General features: G+C 45.1%; 1 protein-coding gene across 3 annotated transcripts in view; it reads left to right on the plus strand.

Moving 5' to 3' along the window:
- Positions 1–2,983: 2,983 nt before the first annotated feature.
- Positions 2,984–25,030, plus strand: part of Hm13 (histocompatibility minor 13) — a 51,071-nt gene continuing 29,024 nt past the window's right edge. For all 3 annotated transcript variants that reach the window (XR_192490.3, XM_004630782.3, XM_004630783.3), the window contains exons 1-3: positions 2,984–3,299; positions 12,744–12,842; positions 21,171–21,253. Coding sequence is in view for 2 of the 3 variants with exons in the window: in XM_004630782.3 (XP_004630839.1) it covers positions 3,117–3,299; positions 12,744–12,842; positions 21,171–21,253 (365 nt within the window). In the remaining variant the exon portion in view is untranslated. The remainder of the gene's footprint in view (positions 3,300–12,743; positions 12,843–21,170; positions 21,254–25,030) is intronic.

Genomic DNA, 25,030 nt, shown 5'->3' on the forward strand with positions numbered 1-25,030 from the left:
TTTTTTGAGACAGACCTCGCTGTGCAGTTAGGGCTGGCCTTGTGCTGACTTCTGTAGCGTTCAAGCCAGTCTTGAGCTCTCAGCAATCCTCCTATCTCAACCTCCTGAGTTACTTCTGTTCATATATTAATGTGGCCTTTTTCTTTACTTCAAACTCAAAACAATTCATTTGTTTTAGGAAATGAAGTATTCAATATTTGATGATAAAGTATTTGAATAAAGTATTTTCATTGATAAAAGCAGTATTGATATTTTAGATGGAAATTGATCAATCCTCAGGTCTTATGAGACATCAGAATCTTGTAAAGTATTAACCTAGTTGTAATTGTTGGTACAACTTGGAAATTATAGTCAAGTAAATGATGTATTGACCAAAAATTTGAGTGAACTCATTTTCTAAAAGCTCATGTATAGTCAGATCATTTAAAAATACAACAGTAGGGCCGGGGAGATAGCTCAGTAGAATAAGCACTTGCCTGGCGAGCACAAGATCTTGAGTTCAATCCCTGGTACCACAAAAACAAACAAAAATACAACAGATTTCATAAGCAGTACTTGTTTGGAGTTTTGGTTTTGTATAATTCAGAATAAAAGATTTTGTGTAAAAAAAAAAAAAAAAAAGGCAACACGCCTAAAGTTACTGGTACAGTGCCTGGCACATACTGACTTCCAAGCCTGGACCAGCCCACGTGATTTTACACCATCACAATGTCTTAATTCACTTATTTTGTCCACTCAGTGATGATGGATCTAGGTTTTGTAAATGTCTCTCCTTAGTCCACGGGCCCATGAAAAGCTTACTCAGCAGAGTGTACTGGAGTCACTGGAGAAGAGTGGATCTGCCCTTCCAAGCTCCAGACTGGCTCCAGCCAGGTCTCTGGAGGGCATACTTTCTGCTGCACTGGTCTAGGCCACTTTCTTCATCCCTGGGACACAGCACCCAGCACCCATAACCTAGGGGAGGGGAGGTTTATTTTGGCTTATGGTTTCAGCCCATAATCTGCTGGCTCAAGCATGTGGGCAGAACTGCAAAAAGGATGAAAGCTGCTCACTCCTTTTTTTTTTTTTTTCCCGTATAGGGAAAGGATCTACATAGGGAAGGATCTGTAGGGTGTTCAGGGTCTCACTACTAGGTCAGACGTACAGTGATTCTCCTGTTTACAACCTTTCAAACACCCAGTCTCAACTGCAGTCTCAGCACACTCCGGGGGCGGGGCCGCACGGCAGGCCCAGGGATCAAAGCCTCTGTGCCTGCTTGCAGGCGCTTTAATCTGCTGAGCTATTTGGCCTGCCCTAAACTGATCGCTTCAAGGCAGTCAGGAAGCAGAGAGGGAATACAGAAGCCAGGAAGAGCGCTGCACCCCGCAATGACCTGCCTCTTCCAGGAGGCCCGGCTTTCTAACGGCAAGTCAATAAACTGTCCCCCCCCCTCCTGCCTGACCCCCTCACCATTCAAAAGTCCCACGTTCGAGCACATGGACCTTATCAGGACATCCGGATATAACCCGTGACACCACTGCTTGACCCAAAGTTTGTTTCTTTCTTCTTTTTTTTTTTTGGTGGTACTGGGGATCAAACTAAGAAGCTTGTGCTTGCCAGGCATGTGCTTATGGCTCTGAGCTATATCCCCAGCCCGACTCCAAGTTTCCTGAAGGCTAGGTACCTGCAGGGTGCAGCTTTCTCCATTTTGCCTACTGCACTACACTACACATTTTTGCCACAAACCTTAACTAGGGCAGTATTTGCATAATCAAGAGGCCTCGGGAATTGCCTATTTACTTCAAAGAGTTGTTTTGAAAATCAAATGACATATTCATTTATGCACTGAATATTCATTCAATGTCAGCCGTATTCCAGATGCTATCCCCTTTTTACTTTATTTTTCTCTAAGTTATCTAGTTAACATGCTATGTAGGGGCTGGAGAGGTGGCTCAGTGGAATAAGCACTTCTCTGGCAAGCGGAAGGGCCTGAGTTTAATCCCCTGTTCAAAAAATAAAAATGCTATGTAACACACAACCATATATTGACATCTTTGTATTAGGGAGATGTTGCATTCTAGACTTCATATTTTATTCCAGGTTCCTGAAAGTCAGCAGTGAATATTAAAGACTTCATGAAGTACACAATACAGCACAGAAGACAGCTGTTAAATATAATTACCAGAGGGGCTGTAGAGATGGCTCAGTGGTCTAAAGCATCTACTTGAAACAAGCTTGACATAGCACAGGGACCGCGGTTCAATCCCCCAGCACCACATGCCAGCCAGCCCCGCCCCCTGGTGGGCTGAGCTGGCCACACACACACACAATAAATAAACGTAATAAATAAATAATTAAAAAAATAAATATAATTACCAGAAACTTTAAAATGTATACACTATGCCCCTGCATAACACCTAAACTATCTTCACATTACTCTTTGTATAAAATGCATGCTGTGCACAACCAGGTTGGCTTTATTCTTTTCTAAATTATTTATCTTCGCTAACACTCACTGTAACACATTACTGTATGCTAATAAGTCAGTATTTTAGAGAGGTTATATTTTAGCCTTTATGTTTTATTGTGTCCTCTTATTTTTAGTCTTCCCATTCTTCTCCTCCCCACATTAAAGTGAAAGCTGCGTGCAGGCATGAACTTTTGCTTGCATTGTTCACATTAGTGTCCCCGGGCCCTAGGAAAGGTCCCAGCACAGAGTGGACGCACAACAAACAGGGAAAGAATGAACAGTTGAATACTGGATAAATGCATGCGTGAATAAACAAATTTTCTATTGGAGGACGAGGATTTGTGTGTAGGGCAGCGTGCGACTGGTGAAACCGCCTCAGGAGTCCCTCAGGATGGAAGCCGCCCTTCTTCGCGATCCAGCTCCCTTTCCGGACCGCTCAGCAACCGGCCGCCCCGCCCCCGCCGCCACCAGAGGGCGAGTGGGCGGGGCCACGGGGACGCGCTCGCGTGCGTGCGGGCGCGTGGGCGCGTGGGTGCGCGGGACGGCGAGGAAGCACGTCACTTCCTGTTTCTTTAAGGGAACGTGGCTTTCCCCACAGCGCCCGTTCCTACGTCTTGAGTGCCCGCTGCGGCCGGAGCTGGAGTTGGAACCCAAGCGCAGCCCCGCCATGGACTCGGCACTCAGCGACCCGCACAACGGCAGCGCCGACACAGGCGCTGCGGCCAACGGCACGACGCGGCCGCCGTCCACGCCCGAGGGCATCGCACTGGCCTACGGCAGCCTGCTGCTCATGGCACTCCTGCCCATCTTCTTCGGCGCCTTGCGCTCCGTGCGGTGCGCCCGCGGCAAGGTAGGGTCGACGGCAGAGCCGGGAGCTTCCTACCCCTGTCCGAGACATGGCCGGCTCAGACCCTTCCCGACCACCCTTCCTCAGTGAGACTGACGCCTCCTCTCCTGGGCCACTGACCCTTCCCAGCGTGGGTCACCATCCTGCTCCCGCGCCCGGACAGGCCTGTGGCGTCCCGGGGTGTGGGTACTGACACTTACCTAAAATAGGGCATTGCATGTACCCCTACCCGGACCCAGACAACCCTCTCTGCATCATGCCGCAGCTAGGAGCATTGCCAACTCGGGCAGGCTTTTTCCTGGCCGCCTGGACCCAGTCAGACCAGCCCGGGCCCATACCCGAAAAGTGCTGGCCCTTAGAGCCCGGTGACAGGATCTGTTGACATCCCTGGGTTAGGAACCCTGACGTGCCCCACCCCAGGGCTGATTCTGGCAGCCAAGACTGGTGTCTCACCATACTCAGGGCGAGCTAGCCCTCACCAACATCAGGCCTTTGCCCTTTTCTGAAACAGGAAATCCAGGAATATAGTCCCAGCTCAGCCTCCAGTCCTTTGCTTCACTTTCTGAATCCAGTTCCAGCCAGCCAGCTCCTCAGAACAGTGGCACATTGATGCCTCTACCTTTTAACTATGAATAGACTCTCTTTTTATTGGTGTCCTCCAGAACTGCCACCTAGCCGTCGACCTGTCCTAGCCAAACCCAGATCCTGCTCCTAATCTCTTAACACCATTCCCAACCTTGCCATGACCCTCAAATAGCCTTTTTCCCTATTCCTCTAAAATGGTCCCCCTTCCATGCAGCTGAGCCTACCTGGGGAGCAACTGAGCCACTCTTGGCATCTCTTTGAGACTGGGCCAGACTCCATCCTTGGCCTTCCTGAACACCTAAGAGGACTCCAGCAACTTCCGCCTTCTGCCTCTCTCTCTCTCTCTCCCCACCTCCCCCTCTTCCCCATATTAATCCATGTCTACCTCTTTGGACCAATGGCTTCTCCCTTCTTGGCAACCTTTCCCTACCTTGACAGCCTCTTAATTAGCAGCTCCCTGATGCCCCTCCCCCACCAGTCTTGAAGATGGGCCCAAATAGAGGACAGAAATGAAGCATCTGCGTTTTAAAACAGCCCTGCCTCAGGTTCTCAAAATGCTATCCACCTTGTGCAGTGGCTGAGGGCTGCAGAGAAGCCACTGTGGTCAAATGTAAAGAGGAGTAGTCAGGAGGGCTTAACCCTGATAGGCTCTGGTATGACCTGTTTACCTTTCTGTTCTGCCTCTTATAACAGAGTTCAGGTAGCCTTAGCCTCTTTCCCAGAGCTGTCAGCCAGATATCTGGTGTGGAGAGAAGTGAAGTACACTGAGACAGGAGGCAAAGGCCAGCTTGCCATGAATCTGGGGACTTGATCTGAAAGGCTCTCAGTCTGACTGAGTAACCCTCCTTTGTCTACATACGAATCACTGGTTGCCTCAGCACCACCAGCTAGGCAACAGTGTTCCCGCCATTATCTAGGGTGTGGGCATGCAGCAAGATGAGTAGGTCAAAGCCCTGTCACCAAGGAGTGCTAGAGTGTGAATGAGGAAAAGGAATCTAGGTCTGTGACTGTAGCACAAGCTGTGTTGAGCACTCTGGAGCAGGGCAGGGACAGCAAGTGAGAAGAGCTAGAGGCTTGTTGGTGAGGTAGGGTTCCAGCCAGATGAAGGCATTATAAACAGGAGAACAAGGAAGGAGAGATGATAAACACCAGAAAGTGTGAGGCAGTCCAGGAAGCAGCAGATGGTCTGGTGTGGCTGAAGCAGGGCACATGGAAAGAAGAAAGCTTTAGGCTCAGATAACAACTCCCAGGCATCTCCTTGTGGGTCCCCAGGGCTGAAAGACTGAAATTACCAGCTGCCCATTGCTTGATGGCTTCCTACCACCAATAAGCAGGATGCTTAAAGCCTACAAAACCTTCCCCACCCCACTTGATGCACACATCGCCTGAGTGTGATAAGGCACTGCCAGTTTTGTTATCTCTGTTGTATACAAAAAGAAACAGGGTCAGACAATGATTTTTTCTTTTCTTTTTTTTTTAAATGTATTTTAGTACAGGATCTACAAGGTCTCGCTGTGTAGATCGGACTCATAGTGATTCTCCTGTTTTCAGCCTCCCAGGCACTGGGATTACAGGTGCCTACCATCACACCCAGTCTCAATTACCATCTCAGCGTGCCCCCAGCCACTGCTCTCTGCCTAAGCAGGTGCTTTAGTCCACTGAGCTATCTGGCCAGCCCCCCCCATCAGACAATGATTTTCTTTTTTTCTTTCTTTCTTTCTTTCTTTCTTTCTTTCTTTCTTTTTTTTTTCTTTTTTTTGTGTTTTTTTTTTGTTTGTTTGTTTTGTTTTTTGTTTTTTGGTGTTGCTCAGGCTGGTCTCAAACCCTTGGACTCAGACAACGATTTTTGAAGGTCACTCTGCCATTTTAGGGCTGAATCAGGTGTTTAGTCCTAGAACAGGGCTCTCTCCTTCATACAGATGACCCTCAAGACCAACAGGACAAGCCAAACAATTCCACTGTCTACCCTGAATTATTTCCCTTGTCATTTGGCAAGGAAGGAGAAATTATTGTGAGAACCTTAAAGTTCTATATCCCACTCATTTTGTGATTGGGTTTGGTTTGTGTGTAGAGTTTGTGACAAGAGTCTCACTATGCAATTCACACTAGCCTTGAATATCACTGTGTAGTCCAGATTGCCCTCAAATGAGGTAATCCTCCTGCCTCAGTCTCTTGAGTACTTGAATTATAGGCATGTACCACCACACTCAGCCTAGATTGCCACTAGTGATAGCCCCTAAAGCCAACTGAGCAAGGGCAAGAAAAGACAGAATCCCCGTGGGGTCACAGTGTCCACAAGAGGCAGGATAAACTGAAATCCTGAGGAGAAGAAGGTGGAACAGGCAGGAGTATTGAGACATAGTCCATCAGAAGCACTCTTAGTGTAGCACCCAACCTATCTGAAACCTGTGTCCCCAGAAGAAAGCGAGTCTGGCCGAGGCAGTAGCTACACATCAGTTTGCCTCAACAGCCATTGTCCTGTACTACAGAGGAGACCCTCAGCCAACAGGACTGGGCATTCCTATGTGCCCAGGTAGAGAAGGCCAAACCCTTCTTCCGTCACCAGCAAGATCCAGAAGCTTGGCTAGCCAACAAGATTAAATTCTGCTGTGCCTCCCAGTGGAGCTAGCAGCTGTCCACACAGTGGATGAGAGCTCAGCAGTCAGAATAGGAGAGGGGCAAATGAGAGGTAATGAAAAGTGAGGCCAACACAGGGGTTTGGATGCCATGACAAGATACTCAGGGAGTCTGCAGCTTTCTGAGGAACAGGCTCATACAGGCATTACAAATTTAAACCTTGATGGTGACCAAAAACACCACATACTTGTACAAAATTCAAGCAGTGCAGAGATAGGAAGGAAAAAAACTTTGGTACTTCTCAGAAGTAACCCACTTCTGCTGCATGTGCACGTGTGTGTGCTAGGGATCAAATCCAGGGTTTTACACATGCTGGCACACTGCTACTGAACTACAGCCCCAGCCCAACTTCCAGAATGTCTTATTTATATACAAATATCTGTGTGCATATAAATACATACAAGTTAGTATTTTATAAAAACAACATTATTCAGTACATGTTGCTCTGCAACTTAATTTTTTTAAAATACGTATAGTCATTTTTCTGTGACAGGTCTACTTCACCCTTTTATGACAGGGAGGGCAGGTAATATGTGTCCCTGGTACAGAATGTTAAAGGTATAATGAGGTGTACTGTGAAAATTTCCTCCCATCCAAGCTACCAGTTTCTTCTCACAGCACAGCCCTGTAACCTATTTTTTTAAATATCCATCCAGGGAGATTCTGTGCATTTATAAATAAATAAGCATATGATTTTGCCAGTTTTTACTGTGTAACTGATTTGTTTTGCACTTTGCTTTTTTGGCCATATAGAGGGCCAGTTGTATCAGTACACACAGTGTATCAGTTTTCTCTTAACAGCTGTGTAGCCTCCCACCCATATCCCCAGCTTGTTTAGAACTGGTTCTCAAAGGATGGCCCTGGGCTTGTGGCACAGTCTTACCTGGGTTCTTCGGAGAAGCGCAGGTGCAAAATTAGAACTTCAAGGGGGCCAGCATTGTGTTTCACAAGCCTCCAGTGGTTCTGATGCACTTTCAGAAGCTCTAACTTGGGTTAGGGAGATAGCTCAGTGGTCTGAGCACCTGCCTGGCAAGCAGAAGGACCTAAGTTCAATCCACAGTACCCATGCTGTGCTGGCCCAAAGTGAGATCCTGTGCAAAATAAATAAAGTGCTGACTTACAAGTAGTCCTTTAGGCAGTTCAGTCCTCACCGATTGCATCCCATGTTGAAATTAATATTTCACATTTGTTCATTTATTTGTAAATTACTAAAAATGAATTTACCAGGTTAAAGGCCATGTCTATTTCCATTTATTGGTAAATGTAATACACAGTGGTTACATTCATTGTGGGGAATAGTACATAACACATCTGGATTCTTTTCATTCTACTTGTCCTTCCTTCAGTCCATCTCAGGATCCCCTTCCCATTTACCCAAGATCTGTCTCTACTTTCGGTTGTCTTTCTTTTGCTCTTTAAATTTATTTCTCACACATAAGTTATGTGATACTTAAGCTAACATGTCTGCATTGCATCACTCAAAATCACGGCCTCAAGGTGCATCCATCTTCTACAGATGACTCAGACCCCTCCTTCACAGTGCAGTAGTTCTCCATTGTGTATAAATGAAACCACATTTCATTATCCATTCTGTTCTCACTTCTTATTTGATGGCTGCATAGTAGTCCCCTCCCCAAAGGTTTTTAGGCAAATATGCACTGCAGTCAGGTGTGTGCTTTAGAGAGCATCCACAGCCTGCCAGGTGGCCAGGGGAGGCAGCAGGATGAGAAGCAGGTGCAGTCATCTTGAGAACAGCTGTGGGTTAGGGATGGTGGGGGAGGGGAAAGTGAGTGTAGGTGTGAGCAGAATAGACCCTGGGGTCTCTGGCTGGGGTGACAGAAACAGAATGGTCTGGATCTTCTAGGGCATTTCTAGGGCATGGCCTGGAAGCAGTCACTGTGCCAAAAGCTGGAACCCAACCATCTGTCGTCCCTTTCCCTTTTTACTCTGGATGACAACATACAGAATGTCACTGACAGCTAAATTTATTTCTGTTTATGTTAGCCTTTTTTCTATTCTTTAATGATATTTTGTGTTCCAGGAGCTGTTATATTTGCATAAGTGTATTTGGTTTAAAAAAAAAAAAAAAATCCAAATTGAATTGGTAGGGAATCCTACAACTTTTAATATTTTTGTAACTGTAAAGGTTGCTATCCACCTTCATGATTCTGTTCTTCAGGAAGGTCACAGGCTTTTTTTTTTTTTTCCCCCCTTCGGTATCGGGGATTGAACTCAGGACCCTGCACTTGCCAGGCAAGCGCTTATTCTACTGAGCTATCTCCCCGGCCCATCACAGGCTTCTTGAGCATCTTCTAATCACAACTTTCCAACAGGCATTTCCCAGATAGGAAAGATAGAAGTCACCCAGTAAATAGTAGTCAAGAGCTTCGCCTCTGCAACCGGGCCACCTCAGTATGAAACCTGGCTCTGCCACTCACCATCTGTGTACCGCTAGGCAAGTCACTTTGCTCGCTGAGCCTCATTTTCCTTGTCTGTGAAATGTACCTGTCTTGTGGAGGTTTGCAAAGCAACTGGAAAGCTACCATGGAGGTGCATAGAAAGTTTTCTGTAAATGTTACTCTTATTACTGTTGTTGCCAGTCAGATTACAAGTCTCCCCTTCTGACTCACATTGCAGCATGAGGTATTTATAAGTCACCCACAGAGAAGACAGATTCCTCTGTTTGGTGGAGCATCTGTCCAGCCTTGGTTTGTCATCAGATAACATTAAGCTTCTCGCTCATTACTGGACAGAAGATCAGGAAAGCCACAGGATCCTATGTGTGCTTTCATAGCCCTGAGCTTGTGTGTGTGCAAGCCTCTGCCTTCACTTTCCCATACACAAAGCAAGCTCTTCAACTCAACATTTATGTGGCTCCTACTGCACACCAGACCCTGTGCCTGGCTTCCAGGGCCTTGTTTAAGTAGCATCTGCTCTAGCCACCTGGGACACTTTATTTCCTGCAGAAACAGTCTTTGCCTGCTTACTCATAATTCCCTTCTACTTACCAGTGACACCCATAGGGAGCACAGCTTGAGCAGTTACTCAGACGCCATGGTGAATGTTTTCAGTGTTAGATGGGAATCCTTAACAAGTTATTTTATAGCCAAGCAAATCAAGACTCTGCAAAAAGATCTCTTTCCCAAAGCCCACAGCTGGCAAGAAAGTACCAGAGAGTCTCCCTGGGCCTGGGGACCCTAGAAGCCTCTTAATCATTTGGCATTCATGCTACACATTGTGTCCATATGTAGGTCTGTTTTGCCACTTGTCACACTGCACTGTCCTATTCTGTTTACCCGGCAGGAGCTTAGCCTACCAGCTGGGGAACTCTTCAAGGTCAGGAGCTATCGGATTTATTTTATACCTGTACTAGTGCTCCGTAGGACCTGTACTAAACCTGTGGAGGTACATAGAGCACACGAGGCATTTGCCCATCACCACACACTGCTGCCAGATGCAGAAGCCAGTGACTGGCAGAGAAGAGGAAAGGAAGGAAATTGGGCCCCTGGGTGTGAGTATTGCTCACCCTCCTTACCCCAACCTCCTGGCAGAGCTGCTGCCAGAGCAGAGAGTGATTCATACCAAGCTGCCATCAACCTTCCAGCCCTGGCCTCTCAGCTTTATATGGGGACCTTCTCACACCCTCTCCCTGATAGTCATAGCCACTCCTGTGATCAGTCATAGAACTTATAGCTCACCAGCTCTTGCATATCCTTATCTTGTTTGGTTTAAGCTTCTTGGTTTTATTGAAGTGAATGAAGCTAGTTATTGCCATCCTGTTTGGAAGATGAGTATGCTGAGGATCAGAGAACAAATGACTTACCTGTGGCCCCCAGCAAGCCACTGACAGAACAGCAAATGCCTTGGATATACTCTAGTAGTGGTGCCTGCCACAGCAGGCTGTCTATCATCATTGAAAGTTCTAAAAGTTTTGCCATCATTACTCTATAGGCATTGTTTTGCTTATATATCAGTTATGTCTATAGGTGGATGTGGTGGTGCACCGCAGTAATCCCAGGCAGAGGCAGAAAGGGATTGCAAGTATGAAACCAGCCTGGGCTACAAAGTGAGCTTAAGGCCAGCCCGAACTGCACAGCAAGACCCTGTCTTGAAAAAAAAGTTATGTCTGTAGGAAAAATTCCTGGAAATATAATTGTTTTGTCAGAGGGTATGTGCACTGTGGTTTTAATGTATATTGCCATACATTGTTATCTCTACAGGAGGACTGATAGAGGTAACAATGCTATCCCTCAAATCGCTGTTGCCCCATAACTCCCCAACCCAGTATGTTGCCAAAACTGTATAATCCTGCGTTTATAATAGGTGAAGAGTGGAATTTCTACGTACGTTAATTTGAACATTTATTAATAGTGAAGGGGATGGGGAGACAAAGCACTAAGCAAGCCAGGCTAGTGACAGTACCCATAATTTTACACTCAAGAAACTGAAACAGGATTTGCAAGTTCGAGGTCAGCCTGAACTGTATTATGAGACCCTGTAAAAGAGGTAAGGGGCTAGGAATGTAACTCAGAAGTAGAGCACTTGTCCTGCATACATGGGGACAAGTCTAATCTAAGTCTGATCTCCAGCATCAGAGAGAAAAATAGGAGTGAACTTTTTTTTTCCTATGTTTAAGACCATTGTAGTTCCTGTCCTGAGAATCTTCTTTGTGTCCCTGGACATGTGCAAATTATGACTGGATGCCTCTGACACATTTGATGTTCTCCTCAAAAAAGGCTGAGCAGGTTTGTGTCAAGCCAGTGGTGTAGACACAGCCCAGTTGCCTGGCAAGCGTGAGGTCCTGAGTTTGATTCCCAGGACCCAAAAGGAAAAAGCCCAGTTAACACATCTCCATCTCTTAGTGACTACGTCATATGCTTGCTGCCCTATGTCCCATCTCCCCCACTGCAGACTCCACCTGGGCCATGAGAGCCTCCATACAGACCCTTTCTTACATTTTTTTTCCCTGGTGTTGTTTAAGAGCCAAGTATGAGCCAAAATCTTGGTGAGAATCTGCAGCTTCATGTGATCCCTTCTCCGAGGGACACGGATACCTTTTTCCCACAGTAGAATGGTAGAACCCAGACTCTGCATCCAATCTGTAGCTGCTATGCCATGAGCAAGTCTTTCCTGGCATTGCTAGGGTTTTCAGGACCTGTGACCTAAAACATTTGGGGTCGTGGAAGGCTTTGATGGCAGTGAGGTTTGCTGGGTTCAGGAGAACCAAGACTGAGGGTCCTGCCTGGGCAAGAGGGGACAAGTACAGTGACCCTGGAAGCTTTGAGTACACATTTAAACCGGGACTGAACTACATCAGTGAGTTTTCATTAAAGGCGTAATGTATCATACTGTTGCTTTTTTTCAGTTCCATCACTTTGAGCTTTTTCATGTAAATATTTATTCTTCATCAGTTCTTTACCCACATCACATTCTTGCCAACCACAGCATCTGCCATTATAAATGGAATTGTGGCTTTTTATTTCTGCCATAGCCATGTCTCCCAGCCACCGATCTTAAGATACTGCTTCTTGAGCCAGCATGGTAGCACACCCCTGTAATTCCAGTACTCTAGAGGCTGAATCAAGAACACTGTTGCATGTTTGAGGCAAATAGCCTGGGCTACAGAGTGAGCTCAAAGCTAGACTGAGCTGCATAGTGAGACCCTGTCTGAAAAAGAAAAAAAAAATCCACTTCTTGGCAGTTTGTATCTTCCCATTTACAGTTTTAGCCATTATCAGTTTTGTTTGTTCTATTTCAGCTCATATTCAGTACCTGCTGGGTAAAATACCAATCAGTCATTTCCTTTCAACTGGCACAAAAAATACTGGAAATAGTGGCCTGCCTCATGAGGTCTGAGCTGTTCTGGTGTATTCAATGTCCAGGTGTTTTCTCTTGGTTGTGACATGCTATAACTATCAGCTGCAGCTCTTCTCCTTGGACACATATGCCCTGGTTCTCCCTGGACAGCTGTGCCCCAGCCCAGTTCTCCTCAGTGGCAAGATGCTGAGATCACAACATCTGCCCAGGGAGGGGCAGCCTCTGGGGAGGAGCTGGACCACCCTTAGCGAAAACAAAGAGACAGGAAACAGCCAGAAGCCCTGAGGCACCTGACTGGACTAGAACTGAACAAAAGGAGAAGGAACTATGGAAACTATGCACATTTCCACCACTGTGCAGCTGGGGCACAGGCCTAAAGCCCTAGGTCAGCACCTCTTTCTCTTCTAGAATGCTTCGGACATGCCTGAAACCATCACCAGCCGGGACGCTGCCCGCTTCCCCATCATTGCCAGCTGCACACTCCTGGGACTCTACCTCTTTTTCAAAGTAAGTCTTTTGCCCTTTGTGGTGTCATTTGGTTTAAATAACTTTTATTTTGTTTTATTTTCTCCATCACAAGAGCCATCCATGTTCATTTGTAGAAAACAAAGCAGGAAAAGTGAACAATTCACCTGTGACCCACCTCCCATAGACAACCACTGTTGGTGTTAGGGACTTTTGCCCACCAATCTTTCTTTTCTCCATGTAGTTTTTATTCTGTTTCATGCAACCAGTCTGGTTTCATTGTACGTTTATGTTGAACTGGGCTATAGCTCATATCTCAGACTTGCCTCTACCATAGTAATCACCTATTTATTTTTTAATTTTATCGAGGTTTATTTTCCCAATAGAAATTACACAGGCTCGGTGTTGAAAACCTGGACAACACAGAAAAGTAAAAAGGGAAACATAGCAGTCATCCAAAATCCCACTTCCAAAGACAGTCACAGATTCCCCTCAGAGCTGTGTCCTTCTCTGTGTCTGGTGCATGGTTTCTTCCTGGCTGCGGCCTTGTGATGTCCTCAGTCTGTGGCTGCTTTATCACTTACCTGATGACATCATGAGCATTTTTTCATGTTAGAACAAATACTGTAACCTTTCTGGTTTTTAAAGTATTACTCCAAATTGACTGGGCCTGGTGGCGTCTGATCTAATAGTAAGACCCTGAACACCCTGTAGGCCCTTCCCTTAAAAATGCAAAAAAAATTAAATAGAAGTATTACTCCACCATTTTCTGGTTATATAAATGATATATACAAAAAACTTGCATGTTACATCAAAAAGTATGTTAAAAAAAAAAAACCCAACACATAAATCGTCACTACTAGCCATTTGCAATGTGTCCTTTCAGGCTTGGAATAAGCTTTGTTTTGTTTTCTCAGTCCTGGGGATGGAACCCAGGATCTCACAGAAGCTGGGCAAGCATTCTACCATTGAACTGTATCCCTGGCACTCTTAATAAGATTTGTTTTTGTTTTTTCTTTTTTGCTATGTTGGGGATCAAGCCCAGGGTCTTCACACTGAGCTATGTCCTGAGCTATGTCCCATATCTTTTTTATTTTCTATTTTAAGACATGGTCTTGCTAAGCCATTAAGTTTCTTTTTAACATTTTATTTTTTATTTTTTTTAATTTTATTTATTTATGTGTGCGTGTGGCCAGCTCAGCCCACCAGGGGGCGGGGCGGGCTGGCATGTGGTGCTGGGGATTGAACCCCGGTCCCTGTGTTTTGCTTAGCTTAGCTTGTTCTAAGTAGGTGCTTTAGACCACTGAGCCATCTCACCAGCCCTAAGCCATTAAGTTTCCCAGACTGGGTTCAAACTTGGGGTCTTCTTGGCTCAGCCGCCCAGAGGGGTAGAATTATAGGTATGTATCACCACATCTGACAGTAAGCATACTTTTCTTTCTTCCTTTTTTTTTTTTTTTTTTTTTTTTTTTTTGAGACAAGGTCTCACTATGCAGCCAAGGCTGGCCATGAGCTCACTTTGTAGCCTTGACTGGATTCAAACTCAGTGATCCTCCTGAGTGCTGGGATTATAGGCATGCACCACCAAACTCAGCTAATAAGCATACTTTTAACATAATTAGCATTGTATCATAAACATAGTGTTGTAATTTTAACTTTTGGGGATACTGGAAAACAAATCAAGGGCCTCAGGCATATTAAGCAGGTGCTATACTACTAAGCTATTTTTTTTTTTCTTTTTAGTAGTGTATCATAAGCATTCTTTTTCTAGTCACTAACAATTACTCAAGGATGGTTTTAATTATATTTTAAAATTACATGTATATGGTTTGAAAGTATTTTCAGGTCTTGGGATGTCATTCAGTAGCAGAGCATGTGCCAATATACACAAGGTCCTGGGTTTCATTGCCAGACTCCACAAGAAAACTTGTTTCAATTTAAGGAAAGGTACCAATGAGCCTCTATCCTCTCTCCAACACATTTTCTTATGAATATGTAATACATAACTTAGATTTATGTCTAAAATTTTAAGCTGAGTTTGGTGACACACATCTGTAAACCTAGCATTTGAAAGACTGAGGCAAAAGAATCATGAGTTCAAGGCCAGTTTGGACTGTACTATAAGAGCCTGTCTCAAATATATGTATCAAACCTACGCCTCTTAACCATAGAGGTATTTTTGTTTTTTGTTTTTTGTTTTTTTTTTTTTTATCTAAAGGCACTTTTTTTTTTCAGTTAAAATAGCCTAAGGGCAATAATTTGTTGTTTTTATTTTTTTATTTTTTTATTTTTCAACAAATAATACACTGCATATGTTCTTCTTAGTGGTTAATTGCTCTACAAGATGCGGACTTGTGATCCTGTGTACAAACACCATTAGAACAAATCATTCTATTCATTAACAGAATGTAACTATATATCTATCCCAACCACTTTGAATACACAGATACAAAATGGACATTCATCTGTATACCCCATTTTTTCTAAGTTCCGTTATTGAATATTATAGGTGTGTAAACTCAGCACAATATTCTAAAAGAGTCCATTAGCCCATAATAGCATTGGGTCTTCTGTTTAACTGGCAATGTCAGAAATTATTGACCTGAGTCCCCCACAGCTCAACTTAACAGCATGGCTTTATTTCTTATAATTTCGTCTTCAGGGGCTGGAGAGATGGCTCAGTGGTCTAAAGCACCTACTTAGAACAAGCTTGGCAAAGCATCAGGGACCGCGGTTCAATCCCCCAGCACCACATGCCAGCCAGCCCCGCCCCCTGGTGGGCTGAGCTGGCCACACACACACACCACACTCTCTCTCTCTCTCTCTCTCTCTCTCTCTCTCTCTCTCTCTCTCTCTCTCTCTCTCTCTCTCTCTCTCTCTCTCTCTCAAATAAATAAAATAAAAAATTAAAAAAAAAAAATAATAATAATTTCATCTTCATACTTTTCTGCTGGATGGTTAAGACCAAGGTAAAGCAGGACCTATGCAACAAGAGTTGTAGCTTTTTGGTCTGAGAAGATCAGTGAAATGCCCTCAGGATTTGTCCTGAGATCCTGTACCTCAGATTGTAGAACCTTTGTCAGTGCAGCCATGTGGATGAGTCACGGCCATTGCTTGGCCAATGTGCTCTCTGTGAAAGCCTGAGAGAGTATCTTCTCCCCATGTGACTCTCCTTAGGCCCACTCTATGTCATCGATCACTTTCCTCTTTGGCCCCATAATCTTCTTGATCAGAATATTTGGGACACTACCAAGGTACATGACGTTACAGTACAAGTTCTCATATGTCCTGAGTCTTAATTGACCTTAGAAGGCTGGGGCCAAAATGTTGGCTTTCCTTGTATCCCTCCTTTTTCTCTAATTTTGGTCTGCAAACTTAGGTTGTTAACCATCCAGAAGACAAGCTTATTGTTATTATCAAACGATTTGGGCTATCAATCTTAACCTCACTATCTCACTGCATTTCAAACATCTTAGGCATAATAAGGAACAGGTATTTTTCATCAAATATTGATATGTTGAACTTTAAGTCCCTACAGAATATGATAAAAAAAAACATTTAAAAATTAGATTATATTTTTAAAAATAGGATAAAGAATTCTATGCTTCTCATGTTTGCACATAAGTCCCATAGAGGTATTTTTGTATCGGCACAAATTCACCTCACGAGGTATATCATGGCTTTTTAATGGCTTCTTACACTGAGGATATTAGGTATATCTAGTGCTGGGTATCATAGCAGTGCTGCAGTGAACTGTCTCTGCATATATCTTGGCACAGACATACATATTTTCTTCAAGTATGTCTGCAGCAGCTTACCCTGTCAAACAGTCTCAATTTGTAATTGGACAAAATAAGAAAATAAGAATGTACTTGCTGGGCATGGTAGCACATGCCTGTAATCCCAGCACTTGGAAGGCCAAGGCAAGAGGATCACCATGAGTTTGAGACCAGCGTGGACTATATAGTAAGCTAAATATCAACCTAAACTACATAGGGAGACCATGTTTCAAAAAAAAAGAATATACCAAATGGCTTTGGGTACTTACTGATTTTTCATCCCCTGATCTCCAGCTGAACTTTACCCAGTGCCTTGGTTCACAGCATACCATCCTCAGACCCATTGGACCTCTAATGCCCCCTCCGTTGCCTACCTCCATTCTTCTCCACCCAGGGTGCCTGCTGTCTTGTACTTGGTGTGTCTGTCTCTGTGTGTGAGTCTGGTGTCAGCAGTGCGATACCCCCTGCTTCCTTTTCTTCTCCTCTGTACTGTTGAGATCTCTCCAAGGCTCTGCTCAGCTAGCGTATTGCTTCTGACTTTGTCGTTGGCAAATATTTCTCAAGTAGCTGTTGTGCTAAGAAATGTATGGGGTCAAGACATTCTGATATTTTCAGTACTTAGGATTTTATCCCCAGACCAGGTGATCCAAAAAAATGAAATTGTGGCAGCAGAAGGTGTGAAGCTTTTTTGAAAGCACTGTCTTCTTGTTGCCAGCCTGTCCTTCCTGGCCAGGTGCCTCGGTCTGCTGGATGCTGGAAGGACACCTCTTCTCTGTACCTCAGTGTTTGCCATGAGAATTCCAAAAGGCAGCTGTGGACAGTGCAGCCACCAAGCTCCTCCAGATTCTCAGCCTAACAGCTGGTTGATTGGTTTGTGTAACAGTAAAAGCTGAGGCAGTAGCTCTTAGCCCCTGCCCTTCTCCTGGCTGGGTATGGAGTCCTATAACTGTATGGTACACTTTGAAAACTTTTTTTTAAAAATGCCAGGAATCGAACTCAGGACCTTGTGCTTGCCAGGCAGGCTCTGTGCCATTGAGCTACACCCCAACCCCCAAATTTCATATTTTTTGATGTATTGGCATCCTACAGATGGCTGTAACATCCTGCCTAAGCACCTAGGTGCACCGGTGTGATAAAGATGGTCCCCACCACAGATCCATCTCTCCTCCCCACCCACACACCTCCTCTTGGGCTTAATGATATTGCAGCAAAACTCAAGTCTTACGTTTGTGTACTCTACGTGGCCCCAGTAAAGGTAATGGCCACAGGTCCCCTCCCAGACCTGTGAGTATAATCCCTTTGTTTCTTTTTCTTTTTATTTGTTTTTTGCAGTACCAGGGATCAAACTCAGAGTATTGTGCTTGCCAAGCAGGCATTTATGCCACTGAGCTATTTCCCCAGCCCTTTTTCTTTTTTCTTTTATGTGGCTTTCAGAGGGGTTTTCTGCTTTATAAAATGATTGTATCTAAGGCTGGGGAGATGGCTCAGTGGAATAAACACTTCCCTGGCAAGCACAAAGGGCCTGAGTTCAATCCCTGGTTCCAGGAAAAAAAAAAAAAACATAGAATGATCATATCATCATCACCAGTTGTCGATGAGCTCACTTTAAGCATTTTTATTTCTTTATTTTATTTATTTTTATTGAGAAATAAATATGAATGAGACAATTTCACAGCTAATTAATAGAACAGTTTTGTTAATACATTATACATTGTTATCTTCTTGTATTTCTTCATTTTTAATGTATTTGGTATAGGATCTTAACTACACAGCATGGACTTGTAGTGATCCTCCTGTTTTTAGCTTTCCCAGGATTACAGGATTACAGGCATATGCCACCACACCTGGTCCCAGTGGCTAGCTCAGTGTGCCCAGGAACAGGACCAATGTGGCATGTGGAGCCAGGGATCAAACCCCTGGTCCCTGTGCTTCCTTTTTTTTTTTTTTTTTTTTGCGGAACCGGAGATTGAACTCAGGCCCTTGCGCTTGCCAGGGAAGCACTTATTCTACTGAGCCATCTCCCCGGCCCTCCCTGTGCTTCTTAAGCAGGCGCTTAGTCTGCTGAGCTCTCTCTCCAGCCTTTAAACATCATTGTAACACAGCTTCTGAAGAGTGCTGCACTGAGGTCAGGGCAGAGAGCACAAAGCACAAGGCAGAAAGGCAGGAGCAAATTTCACTGATGTGTTTGATGTCACTGGGTCCTGGGGAGAGAGAGTGGAAAGGGGACTTACAGCAGGGGCCAACATGAACATACCTCCTCATCTGAGCATCAGAAAGATACAAAGTGAGCCATCAGAAAGATACAAAATTTTTTAAATGTACCCAGTGGCTGAGGAGATAGCTCAGCAGCATAAGTACCTGCCTGGCAACAGTACGAAGGTCTGTTTGTTTGTTTGTTTGTTTGCGGAACCAGAGATTGAACTCAGACCCTTGTGCTTGCCAGGCAAGCGCTTATTCTACTGAGCCATTTCCCTGGCCCCTAACAGTACAAAGTTTTGAGTTCAATCCCCGGTACCCCTCCCAAAAAAAGATAAAAGTACAGAGTATTTCTCCACATTGTAGTCTTTTCTTTATCTTACCTCATTTAAAATTGATCACTTTGGAATAGCTTATAAAATTAAACCAACATCATAAGAAAAACAAAGAGAAGTTAAAATGAAGAAGAAAATTTAAGTAAGATAAAATAAGCCAGATATAGTGGCACACAGAGTCCCATCACTTAAGATGTAAGGTAGGATCCTGTGAGTGTAGGAAAGAAAAGAAATTGAATAAAGAAAGGCTTGGGTGTGGAAAGCAAGCCTTGGGTAAGGACTTCAACCATACCAGTGATCTAAAGATTTGTATTCTCACCAGGCAATCAAATTGTGTCAAGCCCTGCCCTCCACCCTCCAGTGCTGGCCTGCCTACTCGGTACGTCTGCAGTCCTTCATGGCACTGCAGGCCCCAGCTCCCTCTTGATTCTCCAGCCTTATCTCCTAATGTTCTGATTTTGCTGCCTCTGCTCCAGCTCTCACCCCATACTAAACATTCAAGCAAGCACCCACCTCAAGACCTTTGCATGTGCCCTCCTCCCTCAGGCACTCCTGTGAGTCACCACAACCTGCTCCCTGGCTGACTTAGGACCCTCCTCCACAGGCTTCCTTCTGTGCCTGTCTGAAATGGTAGCTACCCCCACCCCAGCTCCTTGCCCCAGTTTGCTGGCAGTACATTATATGTCATTCTTTCTCCCTCCCTAGCATATGAATCCTGAGGGCAAGGACTTTGCCTTATTCCCCACTGTACCCCTGCTGATTAGCACAATGACCCACACATAGTGAACAATTGGGAGTTGTCTGGTGAACACCACAGGAAGGGGTGTTAAGAGAGCTCAGGAAGGATGGAGGCCTAGATGAAGCAGGAGAGTCTGACTCAAGAGGCCTCAAAAAGGCAAGCAGTGTGAGCTGGGACAGGGTGGTCTGTGGCAGCTACCCCAGCACAAAGGTGCAAGCCTTCAGCTCATGGGAACAGAGAGGAACCACTGCAAGGCTCTAGACAGAATACTAACCTGATCAGACTCACAGTGGGACAGAAACTTGGGGCAACAAGCCAGATATAGTGGCACACACTTACAGTCCCATCACTTAAGATGTAAGGTAGGATCCTTTGAGTGTAGGAAAGAAAAGAAATTGAATAAAGAAAGGCTGTAAGTGTGTGCCACTATATCTCTGCAGCACACATAGAAGCATGTTCTTCCCTCCCAGTTAGACACCATCACAGGATCAAATTCATCAGAGTATAGCAAATTGAGAGGATACAGCATGGCTTTCCCAAGGTTTAGAAGTAATGTGAGCCAGATGTAGTAGCACATACCTATAAGCCTGGCGCTTAGATAGCTGAAGCAGGAGGATCAAGTTCAAGACTAGCCTAGGCTATGTAGTTCAAGGCCAGCCTGGACTGACAGCCAGTAGTGACAGTGGTTTTTGAGCATTGTGATAGAGAACATTTCTTGATTTCATCCAACAATAATAAGACGAGGAACCAAGTGGCTGTCAGGGCCTGCTATCCTGACTTCCCACTGTCCTCAGAAGGGGGAGGGAGATGGCTCAGTAGAATAAGCGCTTCCCTGGCAAGCTCAAGGGCCTGAGTTCAATCTCCATTTCCTCCAGAAGGGGGAGGAATTGTTAGAAGAACTGATGTGGGGGATGGAAGGGGCACCCAGATACCTTGTAACTAGCATGCCTGGCCCTTGCTGGCTGCCCTGTAGGGCTCTGTAGATCTTTGGAGAAAGACATGCAGAAGGGAAAGTTCTGAGGTTCTTCCAAGTCTCTCGGATCCAAACTTCAGACTCCCTCATTCCCTATGGACTGTACATGACTCTCTGGACTCAAACATAATTGCCTGTCTCTAAATAACAGAGCTCCATGTGTAGCCCTCCAGACTCCCTTGGGAGGTACATCTGTAAACAGAAGGCTCCTAGAATTGTCTGAGATTTTTTTCCCACTGTCCCCTAGCTTAAGGGGTGTGACCAGCCTCCAGAAGAGCAGCAAGGACTCGTTTCGCGGTGGCCACTGGCAACTCTGACTTCCTGTTTCTTCTTGTATTTCTGCCACAGATATTCTCCCAGGAGTACATCAACCTCTTGCTGTCCATGTATTTCTTCGTGCTGGGAATCCTGGCCCTGTCCCACACCATCAGGTCAGAGGCGTCTCTCTCCAACATTTGAAGCAGCTTTCTCAGGAGCCAGGTTCCTGGCTATGAATGTTACCTTTGGTGTCATTCAGATCCAGGTTTTAATTCTGGCTATAAAACCCAAAGGAATCTTTCCCTTGTGTCACAGCATAGGTGACCTCTTGGGGCCACAGGTTCCCTATTGAAACTGGTAAGAATATCCAGTGGTTATTCCCTACTGTTGCTGTTGTTGGAAGTGGTTTTGTTTTGTGGGTTTGGTTTTGTTTTTGTTTTTGTTTTTGTTTTTGTTTTTTTTGGTGGAACCAGGGATTGAACTCAGGCCTTTGCGGGCCCCCTGGGAGTGTTTTTTGTGAAGTAACATCCATTAATTGTCACAGCACTGGGATGAGTAATCCAGTGCCATCAGGTGCTGTGGCCTGCCAAGCATTCAGCTCATCTCCTGAGCACTGTCTGTTTTATAAGAGGCACTGGAGGAGGTGCTAGGAATGAGGGCCCTGGAATCTGACTGTCTGACTTTGGAATCCAGACTCTCATTTAACAGCCCCATGAACCTGGGCAAGTTCCTTAAATTTTGGCCTCAATTTGATCACGTATGTGGAGGAAAATGATAGTACTGTCCTTGTGGGGTTTTTGGAAAGTTTTTAGCCTAGCATCTCACATTTAATGTGTTCAGTAGCTGTTAACTTCGGTGGTGGTGGTAGTAGTCATACCTGTGTTAACCTGCCTGTTAGCTTTTGCTTTCAGTCCAGGAAAATAAGCTCAGAGAGGTTAAGAAATTCGCTTGGATCACATTAACTGCTGATAAGCAGCAGAGCCAGGGTTGAAACCCAGGTCTTTGTGGCCCCAGAGCCCATCTTCCTACTGCTGCCCTGCTCAGATCACCACACACTCATGTCAGTCCAGAGAAACGTGCGACTGAAACCAGTGTTCCTTGAGATGGGGACGCTGCTGGCACCCTATACTGCAAGGGCTGTCCCGTGATCATGCAAATGCTGGCATCATTGTCCCTGCTCCACATGGGAGTTGTACTCCCAGCTGTGTTTGCAAAGATGTCCCACATTTGTGTCTGCCCTCCTGTGGTAAGTGGTACAACCTCAGGCTGAGAGCCGCTGCTAAGACTTAAGAGCTATCAGTAGTGCAGGAAAAGTTCTCAGAAGAAATTGGATGTGAGCTCAGCTTCAAAGGATGGGAAGCCAAGGGGAGTGTGACCTCATTCCCTAGGCACACTGGCAGGATGGCGGCTTGAGAGGCAGCCCGGGAACAAGGCCTGGCTCTGCAGCTTTGTAATCTGTATCAATTACTCAAGCTTTCTGGGCATCAGTTTTTGCACCTATAAAACAAGAGACTGCAAAATCTCCTCCCAACAGTATGGAGAGGATCAGCCAAGCGGCTGCCTCAGTGTGCCTAGAGCCAGAGCACACATGGGCAGTTCCTGTGCCCAGGGTGGCAAAGCTGGCCTAGAGCTATGGGCTTTGGGTGGAATTCGGTGTTGCCTTCTACACTGACACTTCATCCACAAAATCTTAATCTGCAAACCACAATGGCACTATCCCCCTACCAAAACTGAGAGGCCAAGGAAGCTGGTAACACATAGCCAGCACAGTCCCCTACCTTCAGTGCACGCCCCTACATTCATAAGCGCCTTGGTGGGGCTGGGGCGGTCACTTCTAGGCACTGACTCCTCTCCTTTCCCATGTTGCTATGGAGGTTCTCAAAATGAACCCATCCCACTCCAGCATCTGGGAAACCCTTGGTCCTCATAGCCCAACCTCACCACACAGAGAATCCAGTGTATTTTGAAGCCCTGCTAAGCCATGTGCTGAGAAATGATTATTTCACTGTCTTAGTTACTCTTCTCTTGTTGCTGGGACAAATACCCGACACTCAAAATGAAGGAAGGAAAGGTTTATTTAGCTCACAGTTACTAGAGGTTTCAGTCCAAACTCATCTGGGTCCAAGGCAGAGCAGCACAGAGCAGAAAGCAACCTTTCATGGCCGCGGCAAAGAGCAAGAGTGCAAGGGAGGGGGCTGGGGAGATAGCTCAGTAGAATAAATGCTTGCCTGGCAAACACAGGGTCTTGAGTTCAGTCCCCAGTACCGCCAAAAAAAAAAAGGAACATCGAAGTCTTTGGGGCTGGTGAGATGGCTCAGTGGTCTAAAGCACCTACTTGGAACAAGCTTGGCAAAGTGCAGGGACCGCGGTTCGATCCCCCAGCACCATATGCCAGTCAGCCGCGCCCCCTGGTGGACTGAGCTGGCCACATATATACATACACACACACACACACACACACACACTAAATAAATTTTTTTTTAAAAAGTGAAAAAAAAAAGTGCAAGGGAAGGGTAGCAGCAGCTCAAGCAGCTGGCTTCTCTTCCCTCCTTACATTGTAATGCAAATTACCTGCCCCAGGGTAGGGGAAGTACTCACACCTATGGGTACTTCCCAGTATTTACCCACCTATGGGTGATCCCAGCAGTACTAAAACCCATAATCCCAGCCTTGGATCACACATAATCCCAGTGGATCATGAGTTAACACAAACTCTAGAAGTCCTCACCCCATGACTGAATGAGGTTTTGGGGGGACAACTAGACACAAACCATAACATTCACTTTATCTCAACAACCCTGCATGAGAGATCTTAAAACAGATATGGTGACACGTGCCTGTAATCAGCACTGGGGAAACTGAGGCAGGGGGCTCACTCAAAGTTTATGGACTGCATAATTAGTTCAAGGCTAGCCTGAGCTACATAATAAGACCCTGTCTCAAAAAACAAAAAGAAAAGAGCAAGAGAGATCTTCATCCAACTGCCTGATAGAGGCATTTTAAACTATGATTTGATGCCAGACTTTTTTGCAGGACCCGGGGTTGAACTCAGGCCCTTGATTTTTTTTTTTTTTTTTTTTTTTTTTTTTTAAGAACAGCTGATGGAGGGGCCGGGGAGATGGCTGAGTAGGATAAGCGCTTGACTGGCAAAACACAAGGATCTGAGTTCAATCCCCGGTTCTGCAAAAAAAAAAAAAAAGAATAGCTGATGGGGGGGGGAAGAATAGCTGATGGACATTGTCCCATATTTCGCATAATTAGCCAAGAAACAGTTACTCCTCTGTCTTCATTTCACAGAAGACATTTATAAATGTTATCAATAGAAAATAAAACAGCCGTGGGCTAGGGTTATAGGTCAGTGTTAAAGCATATGCCTAGCAAGATTAGACCCTTCTCTGCAAATGGGCCTCACAATTGTATCTATACCTTATGCATTCTTTGCAATAAATTCTGTGATTTTCAGCTCAGATTTACAATTTGGGGTAAAGGACTATAAAAGTCCACCCAGACTCCTAAGCATCTATGGCTGTGCATTGTGCCTCATTCAGGCCCCAGCACTCCAAAAGAAAAAAAAAAGGAAAGAAAACCAACAGTAGCTAAAACCACACATGATAAAATTCGTCAATGACTAGAAACTTTTCTTAATAAAATTTAGAGCAGTAGGATTTGACCTGGGAAAATTAGATCTAAAAATAAAGAGGTGACTATGGGTAGAGGGGAGACCATACAGGGTCAGAGTTGTCCACTGAAAAGTTAGATAGGGACCAAAAACTGTCAGGTGAATGAAACCAGTTGAAAATTTACATGGAAAATAACTGAATTAAAATAATGAAAAATAAAATAATGTTAGTACCCAGGCACACACCTGTATTCCCAGCTGTCAGGAGACTGAGGCAGGAGGACCAAGGCCAACCTGGGGTATATATAGTAAGACTTTGTCTCAAAAGAGC

Source organism: Octodon degus, unplaced genomic scaffold (genome assembly GCF_000260255.1).
Source record: "Octodon degus isolate 3935 unplaced genomic scaffold, OctDeg1.0 scaffold00037, whole genome shotgun sequence".
Taxonomy (NCBI): domain Eukaryota; kingdom Metazoa; phylum Chordata; class Mammalia; order Rodentia; family Octodontidae; genus Octodon; species Octodon degus.